This window comes from Mustela lutreola, chromosome 1 (assembly GCF_030435805.1).
Source record: "Mustela lutreola isolate mMusLut2 chromosome 1, mMusLut2.pri, whole genome shotgun sequence".
NCBI lineage: Eukaryota > Metazoa > Chordata > Mammalia > Carnivora > Mustelidae > Mustela > Mustela lutreola.
Window position 1 is genome coordinate 65,646,504 of NC_081290.1, and position 26,035 is coordinate 65,672,538.

The window sequence follows — 26,035 nt, forward strand, 5'->3', positions numbered from 1 at the left end:
GAATGTGGGTTAGTAATACCCCTTCCCCACATGAGCACGTGATGGGGTAAAATGCGTACATGCACCCCACACTCCTCCCCTCACCACTGAGCCATCGGTGACCACCTGCCCAAAGGTGACCCCTGCAAAGGAGAGGAGAGGCCCTGAACATGCCCTCTCCCGTGGGATGCACCCTGTGGCACGGCCCACCAATGCTTCCGGGTGAAGGGATTCTTGCTGGGGAGCGCAAAGACACTGCAGCCTCAGTCCTCCTGCCTGCTCTGGGGCCTCCTTCCCTTCCCTCTGCTGGGAGCGTCTGACCGTGCTCCACCTGCCCGGGGCCCTCCATGTTCATTGCAGCTCAAAGGCCGCCACCTCCTGAAAGCCTCCACGGTACACGTCCCTAGTCTGGGTTCCTGCTAGTTTCTTCTTCCCCACTAGACAGGGCGCCCCTCGGGGGCCAGCCCTAGCTGGGGCCACTTCAGGAACCGCTCATTGTGGGATCTCTATGGGCAGCAGGTCAGAGGGTCATGCTGGCTCAGACGTGATGAGGGTGAAGTGGTCATTTCAGCGATATTAAACATGGCGCCCTCTGACCTGTCCTCAGGCCCACCTCATCCAGGCCCCTTTCTCACTGGTGGGGGACAACCTCCATGACCTTAAATAGTAGGAATTCTGTGAAGGCCACTTGGGGTAGAAAGCATGCCCTGGAGGGCAGACAGACCCTGGCGTCTCCATGGGGTGTCTACACCTGAGTAGGAGGAGAAAGAATACCATGGGGATGGTTTCTAAGACGACAGGTTGAAACTCCAACTGCACGGATGAGAATTAATAAGAGTGGAGATGCAGCCCGAGGCTGCTATGAGGGGCCGGCCCTGCGTCCACAGTCTTCTGCCATCAGGGAAGCCCTTCCACCCAGACCTGGTGAACGCCCCCGGTCCCTCAAAATAACAGCAACTCCACCACCTTTTCCACAGCTCAAGCTGAGGCCCTTTCACACGCTACCTGGTCTTCACCCTCCAGAAGTCCTACGAACTACATTAGTATCATCGTTTTCCACACAGTGCGCAGAGAGGTGGAGGCAGACGGGAAAGGTCACACAGCACAGAGCTGATGGAGCATTCCAGGGGCGTGGCCTTCTGTGGCCTTCCAGCCCCAAGCCAGGCGGTCCTGGCTCCAGGGTGCCGACCTCAGCCTCACATGCTCCCCCACCCAGGCCCTGGACAGTCCTGAGAACCTGAGACCCTCAGGAGGGAGGAAAGAGGCAGACTGGAAGGCACAGATTTTCTTCACACCAAGTGTAGAGCCAGGCCTAGGAGTCTCCTTTACTTAGAGTCAGGGAGGCGGCCGCCCTGGACGGGATCTCGGGGGCTGGGCACATTCTCCTTCTTGATCTGGGTGGATTGATGGCTGAAATTAAGACCTAAAACTATACATCTCTCAGGAGAAAACACAGGGGTACATCCTCACCACCCCGGGTTTGGCGGTGAGTTCTTGGATTACCCACCAAAAGCATGAACAGCACCAACAAGAATAGGTATGTTGTTTCCCCACAAAAATTAAACTAGTGTGCCTCTGAGGACATGGTCGAGAAAGTGCAAAGACAGCCTGAGGAATAGGAGGAAACGTTTGAAATCCTAGACCCAGGAAGGGCTTAGCACTCAGAACATAGACTTATATATCTATTACATATATAAAGAGCTTATAGTTCAATAATGATAGAAAGTGGGCAAAGAACTCGAATAGACATTTATTCCCAAGAAGATATACAAGGGGCCGAGGACCACATACAGGATGCTGGACGTCCCTGCCCCAGATGAAGGGCAAGTCCAAGCCGCCACGAGATGCCACTCCACGCCCATTAGCTTAACTGTAATCAAAGCGAGACCCAAGGGACAGTGCGTGTTGGCGAGGATGTGGGGAGAAGAAGGCCCCGTGCACCTGCTGGGGGGATGTGGGTGTGGCTGCCAACACCTGGAAAGGAGACGCAGAGTTACCACTGGACCCAGCAGCTCCACTCCTGGGTGGGAACAAAACGGAGACAAGAGCCCAGCAACACACAATTCTGCACAACTTGGACGTGAGTTTCCAAGACAGCCATTTTCATGGTGGCTCCAGGGCAAATGGCCCCCAGGTACAAGTGGGGGAAAAAAAAAAAACTGGTTTGGGCACACAGTGGAATATCCTTCAGCCTTAGGAAGGACTGGAGTCCTGGAACTTGTGGCCCTGAGATGTCCTAGGAGGACGTCAGTGTCCTATAAGATGGGACACCAGAGCTCTGTCTCTGCCACATGACGGCTCAGGGAGAAGGTGGCCGTCTGCAGTGCGAGCTGTGGGCCCTCCCCGGGAACTGAAGGGGCCGGACCAGCATTGGGATGGCGGACTTGTGGCCCCCAGCACAGAGAGGAACGCTGTCTGGGGTTTTAGCATGCAGCGCCTGGAATGGCTGCAGCAGCTCCGGTGGACTAAGACCTGCTATAGAGCCCAAAGTCAAAGCACCCTCACTCTTTGGATTCGGCCCCATGGTCACTCCCGTCCTCTCTCCTGGTGGTCACAGTGACCGGATGTTCCACATCATCTGAAGGCTGCTGCAGCCCCTGCCCTTTCAGAGCCTCTCCTCCCCATTCCCGTGCATTACAGGCCTGGAGCGTCAGCACCAGCCTGTGGTCTGTGCAACCACCCAGCCCCCAGCCAGGCAGATGGCCCAGCACCGTGTCAGTGGGTCTCAAGATGGCTCAGCTTTCTGAAGAATATTAAAAACTCATGAGCTTCTGCAGTGCATGGTTTTAAAAAGATGTCTGTGCCTCTGACAAGTGGCTATCATCTTTAATAAGACGGAACAAGGCTCATTAGGAACGCAGGGAGGCGGGCTCCAGGGGCCTACAGCAAGCGCTGCTCCTCATTCAGGACCAAGTCAGCACAGAAGGACCGAATCACGTTCCACCACGGACACGCAGGGCAAGGCCAGCACAGGAGATGTGTGCAGTGTCTCTGGGCTCCAGAAACTCACGGTCCCCCTTCCACGGCCAGCCATGGGTAGCACAGAGGGACACCCCCGGCACATGGGAGGAAGGCGTCCCATCATCCTGGGCCACTTCCACTCCCTAGACAACAGGCTGCGCCCTCCCTCCCCCGCTGCTCTCTGTGTGTTCCCCTGGACACTGGCACCGCAGGAGCCCCCCACTGAGGCCACCAGCCCCCCGGGGGCTGCTCATGTGCCCCCACTGGCCCAAATCAAGGCTTGAGCTTCCTTGTCGAATGGCCAGAACTGAATCCAGATTTGAAAAGACCTCATCACCAGCGTGCGTCCAGATAACAAAATGCAACATGAAGCCAACCGAAGCCTTGGGCAGGAGCGTCTGGCAGCCGCATAGACTTCCCGATCGGCTCCACAACCTAGGGCACCCCCAGGAGCTCCATCCCTCCCCCAGAAGAACAGCCCAGCTCCTCACCACGCAGGGCCCTGCACAGGAATCCCTAGAGCCATCAGCAGCCCCTCCCTCGAGCCCCTATCCTCACCCCTGCCATTGTCCCCATCGCTGACCCCATGTGTTCACTCTTGGCTTGGGGTCTCCGCCGTGTCACAGAGACTGTACCGTGTGCTCATCTGCGTACATGTACACACAATCTAAAACAGTGATTTCTAAATGGTAACACTGCTTAGTCTGGGTGATGGCGTTCATTATGGATGAGCTTTCGGTTTATTTTATGACAAACAGGTGTTCCCTCTGAATATGCTTTTTTTTTTTTTTTAATAAACACATTCATCAAATTACAAAAAGAGAGGGAGCAGTGGGGCCTTGGGAAGTTGCCTTTGTTTCTGTCCTGAAGAAATGCTTTTGTTTCTTTGGAATATATTTTCTCCCATTGATTTTTATCAATCATACCTACTTAGGAGGGTGAAAAGGAAGCACACCAAAGGAAGACAGGAAAGCAAATAACCCAGGTCCTGTAGCCCCAGGGGATGGCTTATTTGAAATGAAGAAATATTTAGGGGCTGCCTGCCCTGGGTGGGACCTGCCTGCGAGACACACCCCCCCACACCCCCAACCAGGGCTCCTGGGAATGGGTCAGGTGCAGGCAGGAAGCCCAGTAGCTGCCAGCCGGGGACAGGGGACATAGTGAGTGATCAGAGGGTCTGTGGGGAGGGGGTGGGGGTTAAGAGAGAAGGGAAGACAGGCAGGGGGAGGGAGAGAGGGAGGGAGGAATAAATAGTGGTCCAGGAGGCACCCTGGGCTTCTCATGGAGACAACGGGCTGCTCCAGGCAGGTGGGGCTCAGACAGCAGCACCTCAAGGGTTAAGGAGGGCAGGGGCTGTCCCCGCCCCCGACACTCCCACCTGTGTGGGGAAGCACTCCAGCTGGCAGAGAACCAGGCAGGGGTGGGGTGAAGGCAAGTATTGAGCAAGGACTCCCCCTCCTCCCCCTCACTCAACATCCCCTTATTAAAGTCAGGGTCCAGTTGGTCTGGTCATACCACTGTCCCTGGCAGACAATCCCATAGCCACCTTTCAGCTCTCCTGTGGGGCGAGCCCACTGCCCCAGGCCCCCACCTCTGCCCCCATACTCCCAGCCTTCCGTCTCAGCAATAGGGCAGGGGCCTACAGCCCCTCCCCCACCAGACCAAGAGGGCTCCCCGGCCTGCACTCCAGCATGGAGCTGGCTCCCGGAGACAGACACCCCAAGACACACAGGCTCAGAGAAGGCACTGGGAAGATGATGCTACAGATTTAGGATAACTAAGGAAGGGGAGGAAGGGCTCCAGCGAGATGCACATTTCACGGGCGGACAGGCCGGCGCTGCTGGCGCCCGGCATCAAGATGGCACTGTGCCCACCTCACACAGACGCAGCAGATTGATGGCTCCTGCTGGCAGGGAAGGGGGCCTGGGCTGCTCTCCTGCTCAGGCTCCGAGGAAAGGAAAGCTCTGAGCGGGACAAGCATCTGGTGGGGGACAAAGCGGGGTGGTGGTGGTGGTGACAGCTGCCTCAGGGGGTCTGACCTGGAGGATCTGTCGCAGCTCCCTGCAAGCCCACCCACCTGCCACCCAGCATGGCTTCTGCAGCCTCCCCATCAGCCCTCTGAAGCGCCTGGACAGGCTTCCTACCTGCACGGGGTCCTCGAAACAGAGCCCAATCCAATCGGCCAGCCCCCACGGCCCCTCTCCGGTGCCCGCTCCCTGGGCAGGTCGGCTGGCTGGAACGGGCAGTGTGACCGTGAAGACGGGCACCCTCTGCCTTCAGCCAGACATCTGGGTCTTCCTTCTCTTTCAGATCCTGCCACCTGCTGCCCCCCTCCCCAGAGCCTGCTGCCTGCCCAGCGGGGCTCCAGCACGCTCTGGGCCAAGTTCAGGTGGTGGCGCGTCGGCAGCAACGGCTCCCCTTCTGCGGAGCCAGGCTCGTCTTTGCCCGCCCGCAGCTGCCGCCTCGCAAGGAGGATGCTCAGAGCTTTGCAGAGCCCGCCGACTCAGCCACTCTGGGGAACTCGAAAACAAAAGCATTAATCTTCCCTGGGAGGCCCTACATCCCCCACCACTGATGAAGAGGAAAATCCAGACCTGTTTCTCTCCTGTTCTTCATAATTAAGATGGTCGCTTCCTGAAGCTAAACCTGAGGGCATGTTCGTGGGCACTGAACCCCCCCATTCTATATTTGGTCCAGCATTAAATATCAAGGACATACAGTGCACATGGAGTCACCCACAGAGGGGAGGCCTGCTGATGACCTGGTGACAATAAGGAAGCCGCCAGTCTCCAGAATTTATCACGGGGCCAGCACTGAGCTGGGGACACTTCGGAGAGGATGTCTCATTGAATCCCTGAGCTACTAGAACGTTCTCTCACTCAGCACAGCGCTTGCTGAGGGCAGGCAGCAGAGCTGGGGTCGGGTCTCCACCCCTGCCCCCAGGGTGCAGGGACCGATGCCTGCGAGTGCCTGAAGCTGGCCGGGCTAGGTCCACACACCAGCAGTGCAACAGCTCAGCCCACCTGAGCCTGAAATGCACCCCACTTTCTGCCGTCAGGTAGCACAGTGTGGCACAGTGCTCAAACAACACACAAACTGATGTCTACATTTGGGGAGAGGCTGCAAGCCAGGAGGTGCTCTCACAGGTGCCAGGAGCCCGAGTAGCCCCAGTTCAAGTCTGGCTCTGCCACCTGCTTGGGGAGGCCAATGGCCCAGCACACGTGTGCGGGGGTCTGGAATAGCCTTGTGGGGAATGCCAGTCTGAACGACTGGCAGTGGAGAGATGAGGCCATGTCCCTAATACTTATAGGGCCACGGGTCCCATAAGAAGGTCATAGTTTCTATCCACATATTCAGAGAATGTGGGTGTCAATATTACATCACCACCCAAGACCATACGTACAAGATGCCCGCCAACCCTTTGCCAACAGCTTCATCTTGTGACCTATACCGGCAGATGGAGCTGCAGACCATGAAGACCCCACCCCTGTGAAGACCCCCACCACGAGGACTCTTCCCCGTGAAGACCCTGCCCCTGTGTAGAACTAACACAGGCGCTGTGGGCTCTGGGGGTGGGACGGGCTGTCAGAAGGACCTGCATCGAGGGATGTAAGGAAGTCACCAAAGCAAGTGAGGACTGAGGTTCCCAGCCACAGACCCAGCTGCAGACACGCAGAGATTCCCAAAGACTACACTCCCGCTGCGGGGGTGGGGGCACCTCACGCTGCCAGTAAGAGTGGAAATTAGGGTCATCTTTCTGGAAAGCACTTCCTAACTGTCAAGACTCTTCAGAGAGTCCCAGTTGTTGACTGAGTGCCTGCATTTCGATGAAGAAATCTTAAGAAAAACTAGAAATGCAAAAAAAAAAAAAAAAAAAAAAGATGTTCGTCACTGTGCTGTTTATCGTAGTAAAAAACTAGAGAGCTGGGCTACGTCTGATGATAAACAATCAGCTTACTACATTCTAAAATAGTCCTGTGATGGAATCTAATGCCAGATGGACCCACGCCGACCCCTGGGAGCACCCTGGACACCCCACCCTGTGAGCTAGCCCGGCACAGAGGCCCGCACACTCTCCCTGTTCACGTGCCCTGTGCAGAAGACGGAAGCCCATGGAGACAGCAGGGAGACCCATGGGGCCGGGGTCGGAGCTGGGACAGTGGCAGTCAGGGGATTGGGTTCTTGTTGAGGTGATGGAAACATCCCCAAAAGGAGATTCGCCAAGCACGCGTCTACATGGATACCGACCGCTGGCGCGCGATACGCACTGAACGGTGCGGTCTACGAGCTACGTTCCCATGCAGCTGTTTAACAGAAAGACCCACGTTACCCAAAACCCAACAGAAACAAAAATATGGGGACCTGCTACTTAGGAAATGCAACTTGGACAGACTCAGAATATAATGTTGTATCAACAGTTTGGTCTCAACCAGAATTACACGGAGACAGGAAAAACTGGAAGGAAACCAGCCAAAGAGCTACCTGTGCCCGCGTTATCCGTGCTCTGCCCCCAACGTGTGCTGTGCACACTCTCCGCGGTCCATGAGCATGTGGTCACACCCACCCTGAGGCCCCTCGCGCTATGCACTGGCCTGAGGGGGTTCCCTTCCTGGGAATGAGGGGAGATACGGCCCTGCCCTGTGGATGGGTCAGACACCCCCTTCCCTTTCCCCTTCCCACTTGGAAGGGAGTGAGAGGGAAAGTGGGTGGGGGTTGAGGCCCTACGACAAGTCTGTCCCTGCGGTTCAGAGGGACATCAAATGTAATTTCGAGACAAACAGCTCAGCGCTCAGTGTGCAATTCCGCCGTGGCTCTGGGGATGTTGAATATGTGCCAGGCACCAGCTGTGGGGGCAGGTGGGGCAGGAGCCCTTGGGGACTCTCAAGGGGTACCCCCATGCGTCCCACTGTCCCCAACCTCCAGCCTCAGCAGCAGCTCCACACTATTTAAAATGCCAGTGTGACCCGGGCATTCTGAGGCTCAGAAGTCTTTGTCGGGGATGGTGGTGGGCGCCCCACAGCCTTGTCCCCCCACCTATCCTCCCACTCCCAGAGCCCCATCTGTGACCTGGTGGGAAAGGGTCCCTAGCACCCCAGCGGGCTCAGTGCACCTTCCTCATTCCCTCAGGTCCTCTGTGACCTGTGCCTTCTCTGGGAACATGGGCAGGCCCCAGCACAGAGCCAACGGGGGCTGAAGAATGGGGAGAGGGACAGGCTGGGTGTGACAAGCAGGTAGGTGGGGTATGGTCATCTCATGGGGTTTATCTTATTGAACAACTGTACCAAAGTGCACGCTGCGTGTATTTTTCATAGAGACAGAACCTGGAAACTCCCACCGGGATCAAAAGACGATCTGTCGGCATCTCCCGGAAAGCCTGCCTACCCCATGACCACTGTATGACTGGGGCTGCCAAGTGACCACTCAGGGTCTCCTGTGGGCACGTGGTCTTGCCTTCTGGACTCACTTCCACTCCTCCAGGCCTCAGATCCCCATCTAGACATGAGACGGCTGGACCCAAGCTCTCAAGCCCCCACCTCTCCAACTCCATCCGCTTTGCAAAGGGCCTGGGAGAGACAGCATCCAGGGAAGGCTTCCTGGAGGAGCTGGTCATCACGGAGCAAGGCCTTGTAAGGCTGAGGAAGCTGCCCCCTGGCAGAGCTGGGAGGATGGGGGAGGCAAAGTCTCAGGGGCACAAATTCTTGCACAAACACACATGAACAGCAGACACCGTGAGAGGCAGGGGAGCAGGGCATGCCTCGGAGAGGGCACCCAGAGACCCACTCACCTCCAGCACATGCCCTGTGATGTACTTCTCACAGCCGTCACAGCGGATGCCAAACTTGGTGTGGTAGTCAGCCTCGCAGTAGGGCAGCCCGTCCCTGCAATGAGACAGGCCGTCAGGGTTCGTAGGGGGCTCGCCTGGGGGCCCTGTTGGCTGAGTGAGGGCGGATGGCTGCCTCGAGAGGCTCAGCTGCGGGGATAAGGGCTGCATCTGGGAAACCGTAAATAGGCCATCTCTCCCCGACCACGGGGCTCTTCCTTCCTTTACTCGGGGCCACGTTGGGCATGTGGGTGGGAAATGGCCTATTTACTCTCCAGGGGATGCTGAGTAAAGAGATTCCCTCCGAAGGGGGTCCGGGGCGCCTTCCAAAATCATGAGCCACTAAGCCTGTGTGACAAAAGTTCCCAAGCCAGGGACCATGTTTGAGGAGGACGCAATGTCACATGGCATACATGGTAGGTGGGACAGCACCTCTCTGTCCCCTGGGTGAGGCAGCAGAGGCGTCCAGCCATGTGGGAGGGGTCAGGAGGGCCACGGGTGACCTATCCACTCTGCACGTGTATTTATGGTGTGCCCACCATGTTTGTGGCATAGGGAAGTGGTGACAGGTGACACGCGGTTTTGGGAGCCATTCCAAGGATGTGGGCAGCCTGGGACGACTCACTTCAATGCTGAGCCTCCCCTGAAGGCACAGTGAGGGAGGCAGCCGATTTTCCCGGCTGCCGGTGGGAAGGTAGTGCGGGCATACAACCAGGCACAGCACCTAGCATGTGGCGGGAGCTGATTTGAAAGTGACTGGAATTAATTATTACAACAGAAAATGGCAGGAGGCTTTGTGGCGGCCAAGGGAAGGCCCAGAGGTGGGGACAAGGTTCCTGGCTTGGTGGCTGTGCTCCATGCGGGAGGTGCTGGTGGGCAGTGGCGACATGAACAGGCTCACACGCAACCATGCCCCTGCTCCGTGCCCTGGGCAAGTTGCGTAACCTCTCTCAGCCTCGCCTTCCCCAACCATAAAACGGAAGAAATGACAGTAAGTTCTAAAGACGAGAAGGTGTGGCCAGCGCCTAGCACACGGCAGGCACCTGCCAGTTGGTGGCCAAGGCCACTGTCATTATTAACCAGGCCTACCCCCTCACCCCCGGCCAGGCTGGGCCCGGCTCAGCAGGAGTTGGGTGTGGAGGTCATTGGCAGGCAGGGGCACTGCTGCCTGCACACATCTCCCCACCCCCGAACCGAGGAAGTTGCCCCGTTACTCCAGGTTGGGTTTTTTATTTTTACGCAGCTGCCAACACAAGGGAAGAGTTCTTGACTTTTGGGAAACCAGAGCTAAGACCTGCTCTGGACATTCTGTAGGACATAGGACAGGAAGGCTTCCTGGAGGAGGTGGCCTGTGGAGGAAGGGCAGTGGGGGGGTTATGAGCCCCTGGGACTGCGGTGGCTGCAGGGTAAGTCTCTGACCAGAGAGGAGGAAGCCCTTCCATCCAGGCGAGGAAGAGATAAATTGAGCCCTCGGGATCTTCTTTCAAATGCCACTGACCTCAGGGGCCCTGTTATCCCCACCATGGGTGTGTGTGCCCCAAACCCAGAAGGCTCAATGATAATATCTCCATAGCAACACCAACGCACCTCCCTGTCAATTCCAGGACTGCTCTGGAGGCTGCTGAGTGACAGGCAAGCCGTGTGGGTGAGCTACCTCGGTAGCGAGCACCCTGGGGGCTGGGCACGTTTATTTTATTTTATTTTAAAGTGCTCTGTCTCCTGGGGCTGCCTTCATGGGAGTCACTCCCCTCCTTTCCTTCACTATGACAGAGGAGAGGCCAGTACCTTCCCCCGCCTCATCCAGCCCGGACAGAGGCTCATCTTGACTTGGGGAATCTAACTGAGAATGTTTTGTTTTGAGATGAGTATGGACCCCACCCGGGGTTGTAGGACAGCAGACAGAGAGACCCCCCCCAATACTGTTACCCCGTTTCCCCCGTGAGTGGCCTCCTGTACAGGGAGGGTACAAGAGCAGCCAGGAGATGGAGGGGGCACACCGGTGACCTGATCTGGACGCCCAGTGACATGTACTCATGCTGTACTGTGTCTGTGTGTGAGTGTGTGCATGTGTGTGAATGTACATGTGTGCATGCATATGTGCATGCATGTGTACCTGTGTGTGGATGTGTGCATGCATGTGTGAATGTATGTATGCACCCATGTGTGCATATGTATGAATGTGTGTGCATGCATATGTGTATGCACGTGTGTGTGTGCATGAATGTGTGCACATTGATGTGTGTGGATGTGTGTACACATGTGTGTGCATGTGAGCATGTGCATGCATCCGTGGATGTGTGTGTGCGCACACACATATGTGAATGTGTGTCCGTGCATGTGTGTGTGAATGCGTGTGCATGTGCACTTTGTGCATGCATGTGCGGATGAATGTGTACATGCAGGTGTGTGCATGTGCACACATGTGAGTGAATGCATGTCCGCACATATGTGTGCATGTATGCATGTGTGTGTGAATGTGTGTACATGCATGTGTGTGCATGTATTTGAGCACACACACAGGTTTCATTCTGTGTGGTTCTATCACACAGCCAGTTCCTGGGCCAGTTCTGCTCCCTCTGGCATCGAGAACCCGCAGGCTCTCCCAAATGAGCGGCCCACAGAGCCCCCCAACTCGCAGAAAGGAGCCTGCTCTGCACCTTTCAGCTGTCCCCCTAACTCTGGGCCAGAGGGGCTTCCCTTACATAGTCCCCAATGCCAGGGGCTGAAATGCACCCCTTCCTGGCAAACCAGCTGCTTCTGCTTGGGGCTAAGATCTCCCAGAGGCTCCACCTGCACAGCTTTCGGATAAGATGTGCCCTCCAACCCATCACGGCATCCTGGCCACGCGTCTGGGGTCTGGGGATATGGAGTTGGCCAGGAGCAGCAGCCAGATGGCCAGGCACTGCAGAAGTCGGAGCTGGGGCTGAGTCCTCCATCAGCTCTGTGACAGCTGTGGTGGCTCAGCCCTCTTCCCCTCACTTCCGCTGCTGGAGTCAGCTGGCCTCCACCATGCAAGCTACAGGTGACCCAGGCACCTCATGAGGGTGACCCCTGGGACAGACAAGGGGACGCATTTACAAAGGCAGAGAAGGGGGCACGGTCTCTGTTTCGATCCACAGATTTGGAGCTGGGGTTTTTGCAGACCGCAATGAAAAAGCCAGGCTGCTAGGAAGAGATGCCAGGTAGGGGGACAAACACGTAGGGCCTGACAGAACAGGAGCGACCACAAGAGGGACGTGGGAGGAACCCGCCACTCACTTGCTTATGTACTCTGCGTCCAACTGCTTCCCGCACGTCTCACACTTAAAACAGCCCAAATGCCAGTGTTTCTCCAAAGCCACCAGGGACTGGCCATTTTTTATTTCTGTGCCGCAGCCTCCACAACCTGAAAGAAAAAAAAGAACAGGACACAGACATCATCACCATGGGCCAGAGGCACGTGGGACCAGACCACTGGATCACCAGAGGCAAAAGTGCTTAGAGCCAACCTGTGGGAGGGGACAGAGGGGACAGTCCAGCTGGGTGTACTGGAGGGACCCTGTGAAATACCAGCCAGTGTGAACATGTAGAAAACCAATCACAAAGTTCACCCCTGCATGCATTGAGCGCTGACTGCATGCAGCCTGGGCCGGGAGCTGACAGAGGCCATGCTGCCTGAGGCTGGGTGCCCACCCCCCACAGCAGGTGTGCCCTCGAACAATAGTGCATTGCAGGGTGGGGGCTGCTTAAAGGGGAGGCAGCAGGTCTGGGGGCCCCATCTGTCATCTTCGGTTGACAAGGAGAATGTGAACCTAAGTGACCTGACCAACGTGCCGCCCCAAGGAGCTGTGCCCCCTGCCACTCCTTCCCCTGGGCGCTCCCCTGCCAGGATGCCCCTCCCAGGAAGCCCTCCCGGCCCACCCATCTGGACCTCCTTCCGTGGCCATCTGTACTTCATCCCAGACACAAAAAGACTGCCCAGTCTCCCACCCGTGTTCCTGCTCTGAGTCAGCCCAAGTCCGAGCCAGGCCCCAGGAGGGCAGCCTCGGGGATTCCTCCCTTGGCAAACTGCCCTCGGGTAATGCGTACTTCTCATCTCATGGTCCCCACTTGGGATGGATCCCCACACCTCCTCTCTGCCTCCCAGTGTGCCCGTCCCTGCTCGATGGCTCCTGAGTCCCAGGACCTCTGGGTCCTGACCAGCTGCCCAGCTGCCTCGAGGCCTTCCAGCTGTGGGCAGCCACACCAGGGCCCCCAGCACTCTTTGGGTCACACTGAACCAAGCAGCCCTATCCTCTGTGGGCCCCCGTTTCCTTGCGGGTAGGGTGGAGCGGTCCCATTAAGTGACAAAAGGCAAAGACCACAAGGTCCACAAGGAGGTGCCTCCCACCAGGACAGAAGGGGACGGGACGCAGGCAGGTGCCTCGCAGGGGCTCCACAGATGCCCTTCGGACCCCTGCTCCTGCCCTGCTTCTCAGCAGACAGGGCATCATTGGCTTTAAGAAGAGAAAATATTTGATGCCCACGAAACTGTTGGTCAAGCTCTGGCTTTCTTAAGTTACCACACTGTTCAAACTCATGTGCAACACCCGACGCTTGGACCTGCGCTCTGAGATCCAGGGCCACGAGGGACAAGAGCAGCTTGTTCATCTGGGGACCCTGGGGGCCCAGCATGGGCTGGCAGCTCAACCTTGCCGAGTGGACACACTCGTGAATGAGTGAATGAAAGAATGGGGACCAAGAGAATGTCCTCCCCTCTCAAGCTCAGGAGGCATTCAAACCCTATCCCCAGCCCACTCCCTCCCTCAGTCCCCCAGCAGCACAGGGACAACGCAACTCCGCAACTCGCACATGCCCGTTGTGGATTCGAGCAGTCTAGCTTTGAGCGCAGGCTTGCTCTATAAGCTCCAGGTCACTGCCTCGAAACTGAAACCAAGGATGACTGTGCTCCCCAGGGGACCCTTGGAAATGTCTGGAGACACTTCAGATGGCCACAGCTGGAGGGGGCCTACTCCAGGCACCTGGAGGCTGAGGTCAGAGATGCTGCTCAATGTCCTCCAGCAGAAGGGATGGCCCCATGGCGAGAATCATCTGGGCCCAGTCAGCGGCGCCCAAGTCGAGAAACCCAGCTCGGAGCCTTAGCGTGCTTCTCCGGAAACACATAGAGCAGAGGAGCACGCCACCCCGCATCACGCCTGGGGTGGCAGGGGGGCAGGGTGAGCAGCAGTAAGAAATGTAGCCCTTGGAGCCAGGATGCCCTCCCCAGCTGTGTGACCGTGGGCAAGTCATGCACATCTCTGTGCTCAGCACAGTGGGGATGCAATTGATGGGGGTAGTGAAGATCTAGGCTCGCACACTTGTTACGCAGCTGAGGACAGCTAACAGCTCTAGGCCCACAGGGGTGTCTGACAACCAACTCCGTGCACACAGGGCCGAATGCTGGGACTCGTGCTGCTGTTGTCACGACGGGAAGACAACGATGGCCTGATGTCCGCGGTCACCATCTGAGGATGCCTCCGACAGCACACTCTGCCTCCTGCCCCAGGGGGAGAGTCCAGAGGCTCTAGGTCAGCGTGTCAGCTGCAGCTGCAGGGGAACGCAGACCGGACACCAGCCTCAGCCCCTCACTAATCCCAGCAATCTCAGGAAGAGTCTCAGAACCACAAGCCCTGACCTCCGAGATAGAGCAATGCGCTCAAAGGACCGTCGTCATGGAAACAGCAATCCTCACTTTCCAAACAAAACTGGAGCTCAGTGTGGCTTTGTAGGGCTTTGTAAATGACAGCACAGGATCTGGTGATGAGTCATCAGCAGAGGGGATGTCCTCGAGGGAGTATGTCCCCACTGCTGAGGGCAGAGGTTGTCGGGAAGGCCACCCACTCACCCACACACCCTAGACTAGCTTATCATGGCAACGGCAATGAGCGCCAGCTGTGAACTGAGAGGGTCAAGCCCACTGTCACTCCTGCCCTCCAGGTCAAACTGGGTCGGGAAGCAGGAAGGGCTCCGAGTCGAATCTGAGCTTGACTTCAGAAAGCATGGAGCCCACTGAGGTCTAAAACATGCAAATGCTGATACGTTATGAGTGGAACCTGTCATTTCTCTGAAAGCCCCAAACAGTGGAAAAGTGGGAGCAGCTGCTGGGAGAGAGAAAGCGCGTTCAAGTGCACCCCACGCACAGGGGCTCGGAGCTAAACCGGCGACACCCACCCCTGACTGCTGCGTGAGGGCGTGAGGTGTGTGGCTGGAAGGTGGCCAGGAGTGGGTGTTGGCTGCTGGGGGCTGCAGCTCTCCACAAGGCAGGTGCACCCCAATAGCAGTCATGATACCCCACAAGGCATATAGCTCACAGCTTTGCTGCCCTGTCTCCCAGGCAGGAGTGGGCCAGCCAGGGGGTTGGGAAGCCTCTCTCAGGGAAGAAGACACAGAAGCTCCAAGGGCCACAGACCAGATGGTCTCAGAGGGAAGGGCTATGGACCCTTGGCCCCGCCCCCTTCCTCCTGACTCTGGAGGGGCCTCGAGGGGCCCCAGCTCCAGTATGACCCCAGCTCTGGGTGTGAATCCATCAATGCCCTGGTTGGGCATGCCCTGGTTGGGCTGAGCCCCAGCTGTTGAAGCACAGACCCAGGGTGGGTGCAGAACGGGGGGCCAAGCCCAAGAACAGGCCAAAGCTGCTCCCCACTCTGGGCCCCCAAGGCCTCACCGCCTGCCCACCCTGCCCCAGACCCCTGCCCACACATACTTCTAATCCTGTGCCCAGTCCCAAGTCCCAGAGAGGGAACACAGCTTGCCTGGGGCAAGCAGGGGTGAAGGGGATGGTTCGCCAGGGGCAGCCAGGCCCACAGCTGTTCCTGACATTACGGTGCCAGGCCTTTGGGAGGGCTGCCCTGTGGCAATGAGACCAGCAACCTGTTCAGAGCTGGAGCCTGGAGGAAGAGAAGCAACAAGCCCTCCCGGGGAGGAGACCCTCCTCCAGTGGGGGAGGCGGCCCAGAGCAGCCGCTCCTGTGCAAGCCTCAGAAGGAGGGGTGTGCTTCTCCAAGGATGGAATGGCGTGGGCGTCCAATGCCAAGTGCTTATCCTGTTTCTAAGCAACAGACTCAGGGCCAGAGAGCAGAAGAGGGACTCCGAGGGATGCTTAGAGCCCAGGACTCCAGCTGGACTCCTACCTCTATAGCTGCTCCAGGGAAAGGCAGCTTTCACCTTTCACCCCTCTGTGGGGGGCCACAGCACCTCCCCCAGCCCCACAACCTGCAGGCAAACCACACTGCTCAGGCTACTCCCGGCACCCCTCACTCAACAGCCCTCTATGGCTCCTCATTGCCTCTGGGACATGCTTGGGACTCTTGGCCTGGGTCTGCCCTCTGGTTTCCATCTCTGTTTCCTTCTGTTCCCTATCCCCATGCAGCGGCCCCCCTTGTCCACTCACAAGGGTCTGAGGGTGGCCCATGGCACCTCCCATTTTCCCCCTGTTCTACAGAGCCTTCTCTTCAACGCCCACCTACCTGAACCCTTGTGTCAAGTTTCAGAAACAAGGCCACCTCCTTCGAAAGCATCTGTCACAGCAGGGTGAGCCCCCAAGCTTCAGAGTCTGAAGGCCTTGGCTCAGGCCTCAGGGGCACCATTCCCTAGCTGGGTGCCTGGCACTCACCTGCCTCCCCACCAGACTCCGGGCACTTCTGTGCCTGTAGAAGGAGAGGAGGCTTCCTGCATGGCATGGCTGCTCTGGGCACAAAAGGAAGCAGGAACTTGGGAGATTTTGCAAACGTCCATGCAGGAACCAAGAGCTGGTGATGAATGTTTAATACTTTCTAGGCACAAAGGAGGTGCTAAGCTGAAGAGTCTCACTGAACTGAAAGAAGGGACAGGTCACATTATTAGACCATCTGAGGTTCAGGGGAGCATTTGTTGTCTGGAAAGGTAAATTTGATATTTTAAAATAAATTTACATTTGGAAAGGGCAGAGCCTTTTAAAACTCTCACCAAATTCTCATTGAATCCTGGTTTGGGCATATTTCCCTTTTTACTCTGGCTTCCAGGGAGCTCTGGACAAACTGTTTGAATGAATCTCGCCCCCTTTTTCAATTTTGCTTATTCAAGTTTTTTTTTTTAATTACTATTTCAGATTTCATTATAACAGTATCAATTGTGAAGCAAATTCTCAGAAGTTCAGGCAATCCTGTCCTCCACAGGAAAGTTTTGAACGGAGGACTCTCCTAGCAAGCCCCAAATCCACAGCCTCACCAGCCAGAACTGCTGTTCACTGGCCTCTCCAGGGGATGAAGGCTTCGCCTCCTTTCACTACTACCAGACCCCTAGGTCAGCCCTGAGCTTCTAGGAGATTGCACCTGCAAGCTCCTAGAAGCCTGCAGGTGCAATCTCCTTTGTTGAGAGGCACTCAAACCCAGCACTGGGGCACCACTGTGACCACGGCATACAGGGCGGGCACTGAAACTTCCTTCCTGTCTGGGAAGCATGGCAGCAGCAGGCCTTGGAGCACCAGGCCCCTTTTCCTGTCCCCACATCCCCCGTGGAAGCCATGGAAGGTGGCTCCTGCCTGCCTCACGTTGTTCTTGCACTGCCCTGCACCCCCAAGGACACTCTAGCCCACATTTGTTCTATGACAGTCTGCTACTGCTTCCAACAAGCATCTATTGAATACCCATGGCATACAAACCTGGGCCTTGCTCCTGGGGCATGGAGCAGTAAATGCAGGAACTCTCGACCTCAGGCGCCCAGAGTTCAGTGTTCTCCCAATGACTCCCCCAAAGGGTTCCTGAAGGGTCTAGAATTACCTGGAGCTGAATATGTTTGTGTGTGTGTGTGTGTGTGTGTGTGTGTGTGTGCAGAGGAGGACCAGAGGAAGCCAGGAGGCTTCCTGGAGGAGGCAGGCTGGAGGGCACAGACTCCCAGAGACTTCTGTCCCTGGTTCCTTCCCTGTGTCTGTCTATCCGCAGTCACTGTTCACTCCCACTGCTTCTGCTTCGGGTCCAGGTGGTCAGGTCCCTCCCACTTTCCCTTCACCCCAACCCCTCTGCACCCACTTACTCCAGAGGCCCTGGGACAGGTGCGCGCTGCTGCTTGCTGTCTTGGGCAGGGAGCACTTCTGACACATGCATTCCTTCCCGTTGAAGGTCACTCGGTCCCCTGGCGGAAAGGGCAACCTGAAACAAGAGAGCACATGACCAGCCAGGATTACCTCCTGCTCTTCTCCTGGGTGGCGGTGGGGGGGCAAGACTCCCCCCCCCATATAGCACCACCTGCCCGGGGCCTCATGGAGACAGGCACCTCAGGCTGAGGACACAGGACTTCCCCATCCAGGCATCCCTGCGTTCCTGCCGTGTGAGCCCCGGCTCATACCCAACGCCCTAGCCTTGGTTGGTCCTCTTCTGCCCAAACAGGCTGGATGGCAGGGCCCTGGTGAGGAACAGTGAAGGCCAGCCTGGTGCTTGGCATGTGGCAATGGACCAGGCAGCCTCAACCACCCTCTCCTCCATTCACCCCTGCCTCCTCTGACCACCCATGATGATTTGTTCATATCAGTTCAGCAACAATGGCACCTGCCAGCATTTATTGAGCTCCTACTGTGTGCCAGGTGCCACAAATTATAGTAGCTACCCCACATGCGTGCCTCATGTAATAACTCCAGGACATTTGTCCAAGCTGAAATTTCCTTCATTTTTTTCTCTGCAGGTGAGAAAACTGAAGTTCAGAGAGGGTAGTTAACTTTTCCAAGGACAGACAACTGATGCATGTCAGAAACAGAGTCAAACCTTGACCTGTTCAGGCTCCAAAGCCCCCTGATTTATGTACCCACTTGGACCTCGAAGAAGTCAGTGCCGTGTACAAGCAGGCCTTGTAGACACAAAGGTATCACATATTCTCTCCCTTCTCTATTTAAGTTCGGCATTCTGCTTATCATGAATGTTTTTGCATTAATTTTTAATTTTTTAAAATATCACATTAAAATATCATGTACCTTGATTGCCGATTTTTTTGGGCATCGCTGAAATCCCGCATCCAGACTGAGTCCCAGCCCTGGTGCAGGCTGGGTAGAAGAGGCAGAAAGCCACCTTGTGTCCCTGCACCAAGAACGTCCCCCCTGGTGCCTGAGAGGTGGCTGCTCTCCAGCAAGGGAGGGACAGGCCACCTGTAGGCAGGGCTGGAAGATCGATTTCGGTGTCCTACCCGTGTCCATCCTGGCCACCTGCTGCCACTGAGCTCCCAGCTGCCCCGGGGCCACTTTCCTTCCCCAGCAGAGCCTGGCCAGAGAAGAGCTCTGGGGCAGTAGCCTGCAGGATTCTCTGCACCAGGACATGCCCTTTGCTCCGGTTAAACCTTTGGGTCTGGCCTCTGCCTTCTCAGGGCTGGACAATCCCGTGGAGCATCTGGATGCTCAGTAGGTACCTGCTAATGAGTGAGTGAGTGAGTGAGTGAGTGAATGACTAAAGGCCTCTAGGGGGCCTGACTCAGAGCCCTCTCCTGCCTGGCCTCCCCATGCAGCCTTCCCGGTGACACCAGCCCCAGGCCAGTTCCAAGCCGGCAGTGTCCCTCCCTGCAACAGAGCCTGCCCTAGCCCTCGCCTTGCATGGCTGGTGTTCATCCAGCAGGTGTGTTCTGGGGCCCCAGGGGCCAGTTCCTGCTCTTGCGGACCCACGACACGTACAGGATGAGCTGAATCCCCCTCCCCAGGCTTGGGAGACGATCCCGTAGACCTGGCTCCTCAGGGCCCAAAGCCTTGGCAGCTGTGTCACCTGCCGTCAACATTGTGCCCTGCTGCTCTCTCCTAGAGTGCTGCTGCTGGCTGGGTAGTGTGGGGTGTTGGGTGTTGGGCTAGAATGAGCATGTGCTCTAAGAGTAAGTTACTTACCCTGTATGGGTCCTGCTTCTCACCTGTAAAGTGGGACTTAAAATACCTATCTCATGGGGTTGTTATCCAATCCTCCCACCCTCCCTTCATCCATCTCTCCTTCCATCCACGCATCCATGTATCATCCATCCAGCCATCCATCCATCCACTCTTCCAGCCAGCCAGCCAGCCAGCCAGCCAGCCATCCATCCACTCTTCCATCCATCTATCCATCCATCCAGCCAGCCAGCCAGCCAGCCATCCTTCCATGTCCATCTATCCATCTGTCCATTTCCCTTCCATCTATCCATCCATCCATCCATCCATTGGACAAACTGCATTGAAAGCTCTAGCATACTGCCTGGGACCAGGTGGGGCTGAATAAATGATAGCTATTATTTTATTAGTTCAACTTTATTGAAATACACTTTGACAAATGCACCCATTCCTGTGATCAACACCACGGTCATGATATGGGACATTCTGTCCACTGCAAAAAGTCCCCTGTGACTCTATAGTCACCCCCACCCCCACCCGTGGCCTCAGGAGACCATGATATGGGCATTCTGCCGCTGTGGATTGGAAATGTCTTTCCTGGAATTGCAACTGCAGGCACATGGAATCACACAGTACATAGGCTTCAATGTCTGGTTCAGCGCCCTGCCCCTGACATTCACTCCCATGGCTGTGTACATCTGTAGCTTGTCCCTTGTCACTGTGGAGTGGTGCTCCACTGGCCAGATGAGGAACAACATGATTCCATTCATTGCTGAAAGGCATCTGGGTTCTTTCCAGTTTGGGGATGTTACAAATAAAACTGATAAGAAGATTTTGTGACAAGTCTGTCCAAGGACATGTGCTTCCAATTCTCTTAGGTACATACCTAGGAGTGGAATCACTGGGTCACAGGTAAACTCTCTGTTTATAACAAACTGCCAAACTGATTTCCAGACAGATTGTACCACTTTGCAGTCACCTTGGCAATAGATGAGCATTCCTTCAGCTTCATATCTTCGTCAACGCCTACCTTTTTAGCTTTAGCCATTCTGGTGGCTAGATGATGGTGTTCCACCATTTTAATCTATTCTGTTGTGTGTGCTTATGGTTATTTGCATTGATTCTTCTGTGGAGTGTCTGTTAAACTCTTCTGCCCATTTTTAATAAGGTTTTTGTTTATCTTCTTATTGATGACTTACAGAAATTCTTTATATATTTTGGGTGTCAGTCCCTCATCAGACATATTTTATCTACCATTTTATGGCTTGCTTCCATACTTTACCAACATCTTTTCAACATCATTTTTCTTCTTCTAATTTTACTGTCACTTAGGTGTGCTGGCAACAAGTTGTCTTAGCTTTTGTGTGTCTACAGAAGTCTTTATTTTGCCTTCATCTTTTTTTTACAGGGCAGACACATTTATTCATGTTATCTTAATCACATACATCTTGGAGATACTTCAGTTTCAGTTCCAGACCACTGCAACAAAGCAAATATTGCAATAAAGCAAGTCAAATGTATCTTCTTATTTCCCAGTGCAGAGAAAAGTGATGTTTACACTGTAGTCTATTAAAGGTGAAATAGCAATAAGTCTAAAAACCAAAGTACATACCTTAATAAAAAGTACTTTATTGTGAAAAAATAAGCTAGCCATCATCTGAACTTTTAGCGTCGTAATCACTGATCACAGACCAGCATGAAAAATATAATCATACAAAAGTTTCGCATTTTGTGAGTTACCAAGAGGTGACACAGTGACATGAAGTGAGCAAATACTGTCAGAAAATGGCACTGACACACCTACTCAATGCAGGGTAGCCATGAACCTTCAGCTGGTAAAAAATGCAGTATCTGCAAAGTTCAATATGCCTGTACATAACGTTCATACCATTCAGTGTGTGTGATTCAATGGTTTCTAGTGTATTCAGACTCACGCATGTGTCCCTATGATCAGTTTGAGGACTTTTTCATCACCCTAACAAAGCAACCACATACTCTTTAGTGGTCTTGCCTTCATTTATTGAAAGTCTTTCTTTTTTCCCCTTCCTTCCTTAATTCCTTTCTCTCTCTCTCTCTCTTTCTTTCTTTCTTTTCCATGGTATGGAAATTGTTTGGTTTTTTTTTCCTTATAACTCTTTAAAGATGATATTCCATTGTCTCCTGGGGGTGCATAGTTTAGATAAAGAGTCTGCAGTCATTCTTTCATTCCACTGTATATCATGTGGGTCTTTTCTCTTGTTCTGTGTTAGATTTCTTCTTATTATTTTCCAAAAATTTGGTTATGATGGACTTAGTATGTTCCTGTCATCTTTTTTTCTGCTTGGGGTTTATCAAGATTCCTGGATCCATGAATGGGCTTATAGTTTTCAAGAGTGGAAAATTTTCAACCATTATCTCTTCAATTATTTGGTCTTCCCCCACCTTCAGGGTTTCCCCCTCTCAGCCCAGACAGGCAGAAAGATTCTTTATACACAGATCCCTGAATCTTTCTTCATGTGTTCCAGTCTTTTCTGTCTCTTTGCTTTAGTCTGTATAGTTTCTATTCTTATGTCTTCAGGTTCACCAAGCCTTTCCTCCTCAATACCTAGTTTATTGCTAATTCCTTTGAAGGGATCTGTCATCTCAGAAATTGCCTTTCTCATTTTCAGAATTTCCACTTGGCTTCTTTTTATTCCTTCCATATGACTTCTCTTACATTCACATTCTCCTTTAAATACCTAAGCATATTTTCAATACTGTTTCAAAGCCACCATCTGCTGGTTTCACATCCCTCTCATTTCTGGATCCCACAGCTATTAGGTTTTTGATTCTGGCTTTGGGTCTCAATGCCCAGCTTCTATTGCTAGTAACACCTGAGTGGACACTGGGTGCTGCCAATGCTCTGTTGCTCAGGGCTGGATTTCCCATTTTCCTATGAAGAGTGGTGGAAGGCAGTTAGCCCGTTTGCAGATCAGTGCAAACCTTTGGGGGTTTATTCTGTCCTTCGTTTCAGTAGGTGCTTGTAGCCTTTGCTCTTGGGCTATTTTACTCCTACTAATAATGCACAACTTAGCATCCCCACTGCATACCTGGGTCACATCTTGAATGTCTCCCAGCCCTGGGAACCATTCAACTTACAGCAATCTGGCCATTCTTTGTCCACCTTGTGAAATGTCCTCTATGCCTACATGGCTTTTTGTTCAGTGATGTCTCAAAGGTGCCCCTACATTGCTCTCTGCACTTGCTCTGTGTGGCTCCCTCCCCCTGGCACACAGCCCCTGCTGCCCTTATCACTGCCTCCTGACCCAGTCTCCTATCCTGGTAGTGCCACTCCAGGAACTGTCACCAGACAAAAAGCTGGGTGGTTGCAGGGTCCGTTGCCTTTGTGGTCCTGTTCTTTTTCCCATGCAGACTGTACCCCAATGTCCCCAAGCAATTAATTCATGTAGAGTATTGCAGTTGTGTACAGAGGGTGTAAGTCTGGCCCAGTTACTCCAGTGTGACAGAGCTTTCTGTTGTTATTTTTAAAATGGAAGATTATCCAGAGGTGATCTTTCAAACTTATTCTGATTATGTCCCCTTGTCTCTAAGCTGTGTGCATAGCAATCAAACATTGGATTGTCCTTGTGGGAACTCAGACCCACACACGCTGCAACAGCACAGTGGCTCTCGTTATAAATATTCCCTGTCATTGTTCCCTCCTCTCTGCATCCCTCTGATGAAAACATTCACTTCTATCCAGCACACAAGCCCTAACCACAAACAAGAGCTTTGGCAACAACACTCAAAAAGTCCCCCTTGAAATTGGGTGTGGTGAGCCTGAGAAAACAAGAGCAGAAGATAAACTTGGGGTTCTTTTTACTCTTTGCATCTTCAACATAGAACTTCTTCCTGGAAGCAGTGTGTCTAGGCAGGGCGTGGGGTACAGGAGGTTTGCTCACATGGGAAAGCTGCTTCTGGGCTCTCTCCTAAGTCCCCAGAGGTGCAGGGTGAAGCAGGGAGCTGGCTGAGGCCCTGCTGGGGGGGTCAGGCTCTTTCTAACTGCAGCAACCCTCCACCTCCTCCCTGCTTTGGGCCTTTCTCATGGATTCTAGGGGGCAGCAGGGAGGAGAGACAGAGAGAGGGGACGTAGGGACCCCAGGGCAGAGGTCGTGGCAAGACCCCAAGTAGGCACACTTTAAGACCTGCATGGGGGTGGTGGCTGGGAAGATTCTAAAAAGAGAGGGACCCTTCCCTAAATCTGTAAGATACCCATGCTTAGGGGCCATGCACCCAGTGGGTGGGTGAGGGGCCACCCACAGATCAAGGACCTGGGAGCAGCTGAGGGGTCGTGGTGGGTGGACAAGGATGGGGTGAAGTGTGGACCTCACAGGCACCGATGTGAGAGAAGAAACACACGGAGGATGCTGGGAGGAGAGGAGCTCAGCAAGGAGGCCAAGGAGAGTGAGGAGGGAGCTCCTCCCCAGAAGCCCAAGGAGGCCCCATGTTGGCAGCCTCCAAACCTGCCTCTGTGCCACCACCACCACCACCCCCAGGAAGGAGGGCCTGGTCCTTCCCTTCAGGCAAAGGGTGGAGGCCTGCATGTTCTGGGGTTGGACAAAGGTATGTCTTGGTGTATAGCCATCCTGTGTCCACCTGCCACCCCTTGTGCCCTGCCTCCCCTCCCAGCTGTGGCCCAGCAGGAGGGAGGGGGGATGGAAGGAGGGAAAGAGGAAGATGGAGTGAAAAGGGAGGAGGCAGGAGGATGGTGGGGGGAGGGGGAGGAGAAGGGAGAGAGGAGGCAGAAGAACAGAGGGAGAAGAAGGGAGGGAAGAGAGGGGAGGGAGGGAGGGAAGGAGGGAAAATGGAGGGAGAGAAGGAGAGAGGAGGCAGGAGGAGGAGGGAGGAGGGAAAGGGAGGGAGGGAGGAGGAGGGAGAGAGGAGGACAGAGGGAGGAGGGAGAGGGGAACAGGAGGGAAGGAAGGAGGGAGGAGGGTGAGGGAAGGTGGTTGGAGGGAGGGAGGAGAGAGGAGGGAAGGGGAGAGGAGGGGAGAGGACAGAGGGAAGAGGGAAGGAGGGAGGTGGATGGAGGAGGCAGGAGGGAGAGGGGAGGAGGAGTGGCGCCAGCAGCCCAGCGGTCCCGACTCACCGGCACGTGGCGCACACGAAGCAGTCGGGGTGGTAGGTCTTGCCCAGGGCTGACACCACCTCGCCCTCGATGAACTGGTCGCAGCTGAAGCAGCGGGTCCCGTACAGACGCTGGTAGTCCCGCGTGCAGATGTACTCTCCCTGCCGCACGAAGAAGCCACCCTCGGCCAGGTCACAGCCGCATGCTGGGGGGAGACACCGCGTTGGTGGGCTGCTGACGGTCCACCAGGTCCCGCCACACACATCTCCCCCTTGATACGGGCCCCAGGGCAAATCTGGGGTGACTCGTCGCACCCCTAGGGGGCTGGGTTCCAGGAACAGACCGTGGCTCTGGCCCCCCAGCCTGGTGCTGAGTGGACTTTCTTGGGGAAGCTTCCAGAAAAGCAGCACCGATCTGGGACAAGAAGGAGGCTCTGCAAAGAGGCCAGCACCTGTGAGCCCAGCAGGGATGATGTGTGGATGCCCGCAAGCCCCTCCGTGACTTCAGTGGAGCTGTTCCCAGCAGTAAATACAATGAAGCAGGAAGATGCTCTGTTCTGGATGGGAAGATCCCAATCCCGTGTGGTGGAGGACAGGTGCATCCCATGGTTGCCCCCTGGCGGCAGAAAAATCCTGTTGCCCCCTCCCCGACTCTGGCCTATTTCAGTGTCCTAATGTCTGTCTCCCACAGTGCAGACAAGGCCAGACCTCCCACAGGAAGGAGGGAGACAGTGAATACAGGAATACGAATCCTTTCTGGGCACTTCGCCAGGTGGGGAAAGGGGCGACTTTCTCTGGACAGCCTGCCAGTCTGAGTGTGGGACACCTATGCATCCACCTCCCCCACACACCCTCCAGCCCAGGGGCATGTGGGAGACACTCATGGTTTCAGAGGGAGCCGCCTCTACCCACCCCAGCTGGCCCAGCCCCTCCTCACCAGAAGCGAGGAGGACACCCTGCACCCCGGCCCTGCCAGCCGGGTCAGTCTCCGGGGTCCTCGTGGGTCCCAGCCCCCAGGCAGCATCCTGAAAACCATGTCTTTCCTTCCTGTCTCCCTTCCTTCTTCCTTCATCATGTTTTTGAATCAACACTGAAAATGCTTCATCGACACATCAGCTGATTGCAAAGGATGCTATTTCTGGTGAATTCTAAGGATCGGCATCTTGACATTTAACTCATGTCATCCTTTGGGGCACATCGAGTGAAGGGTAGATGCCAAAGCAAGACCACCAACACCTCCTTGCAAAACCCCCAGCCAGCTCTTGGTAAAAGCAGAAACTTCACCTTATCCCATTTCTGCCTAGAAACCCACATCTGCTCAACTTCCCTAAAAGCACGGTGCATGGACATAAGGCCCCCGACGCT

The 26,035-nt window shown here is 55.0% G+C and overlaps 1 protein-coding gene across 2 annotated transcripts in view; it reads right to left on the reverse strand.

Moving 5' to 3' along the window:
• ABLIM2 (actin binding LIM protein family member 2) overlaps window positions 1-26,035 on the reverse strand; it is a 133,141-nt gene that overhangs the window by 67,108 nt on the left and 39,998 nt on the right. For both annotated transcript variants that reach the window (XM_059166089.1, XM_059166081.1), the window contains exons 3-6: window positions 24,693-24,876; window positions 17,788-17,903; window positions 12,020-12,146; window positions 8,726-8,819 (exon numbers count right to left, since the gene is read on the reverse strand). In XM_059166089.1, the coding sequence (XP_059022072.1) occupies window positions 8,726-8,819; window positions 12,020-12,146; window positions 17,788-17,903; window positions 24,693-24,876 (521 nt within the window). The remainder of the gene's footprint in view (window positions 1-8,725; window positions 8,820-12,019; window positions 12,147-17,787; window positions 17,904-24,692; window positions 24,877-26,035) is intronic.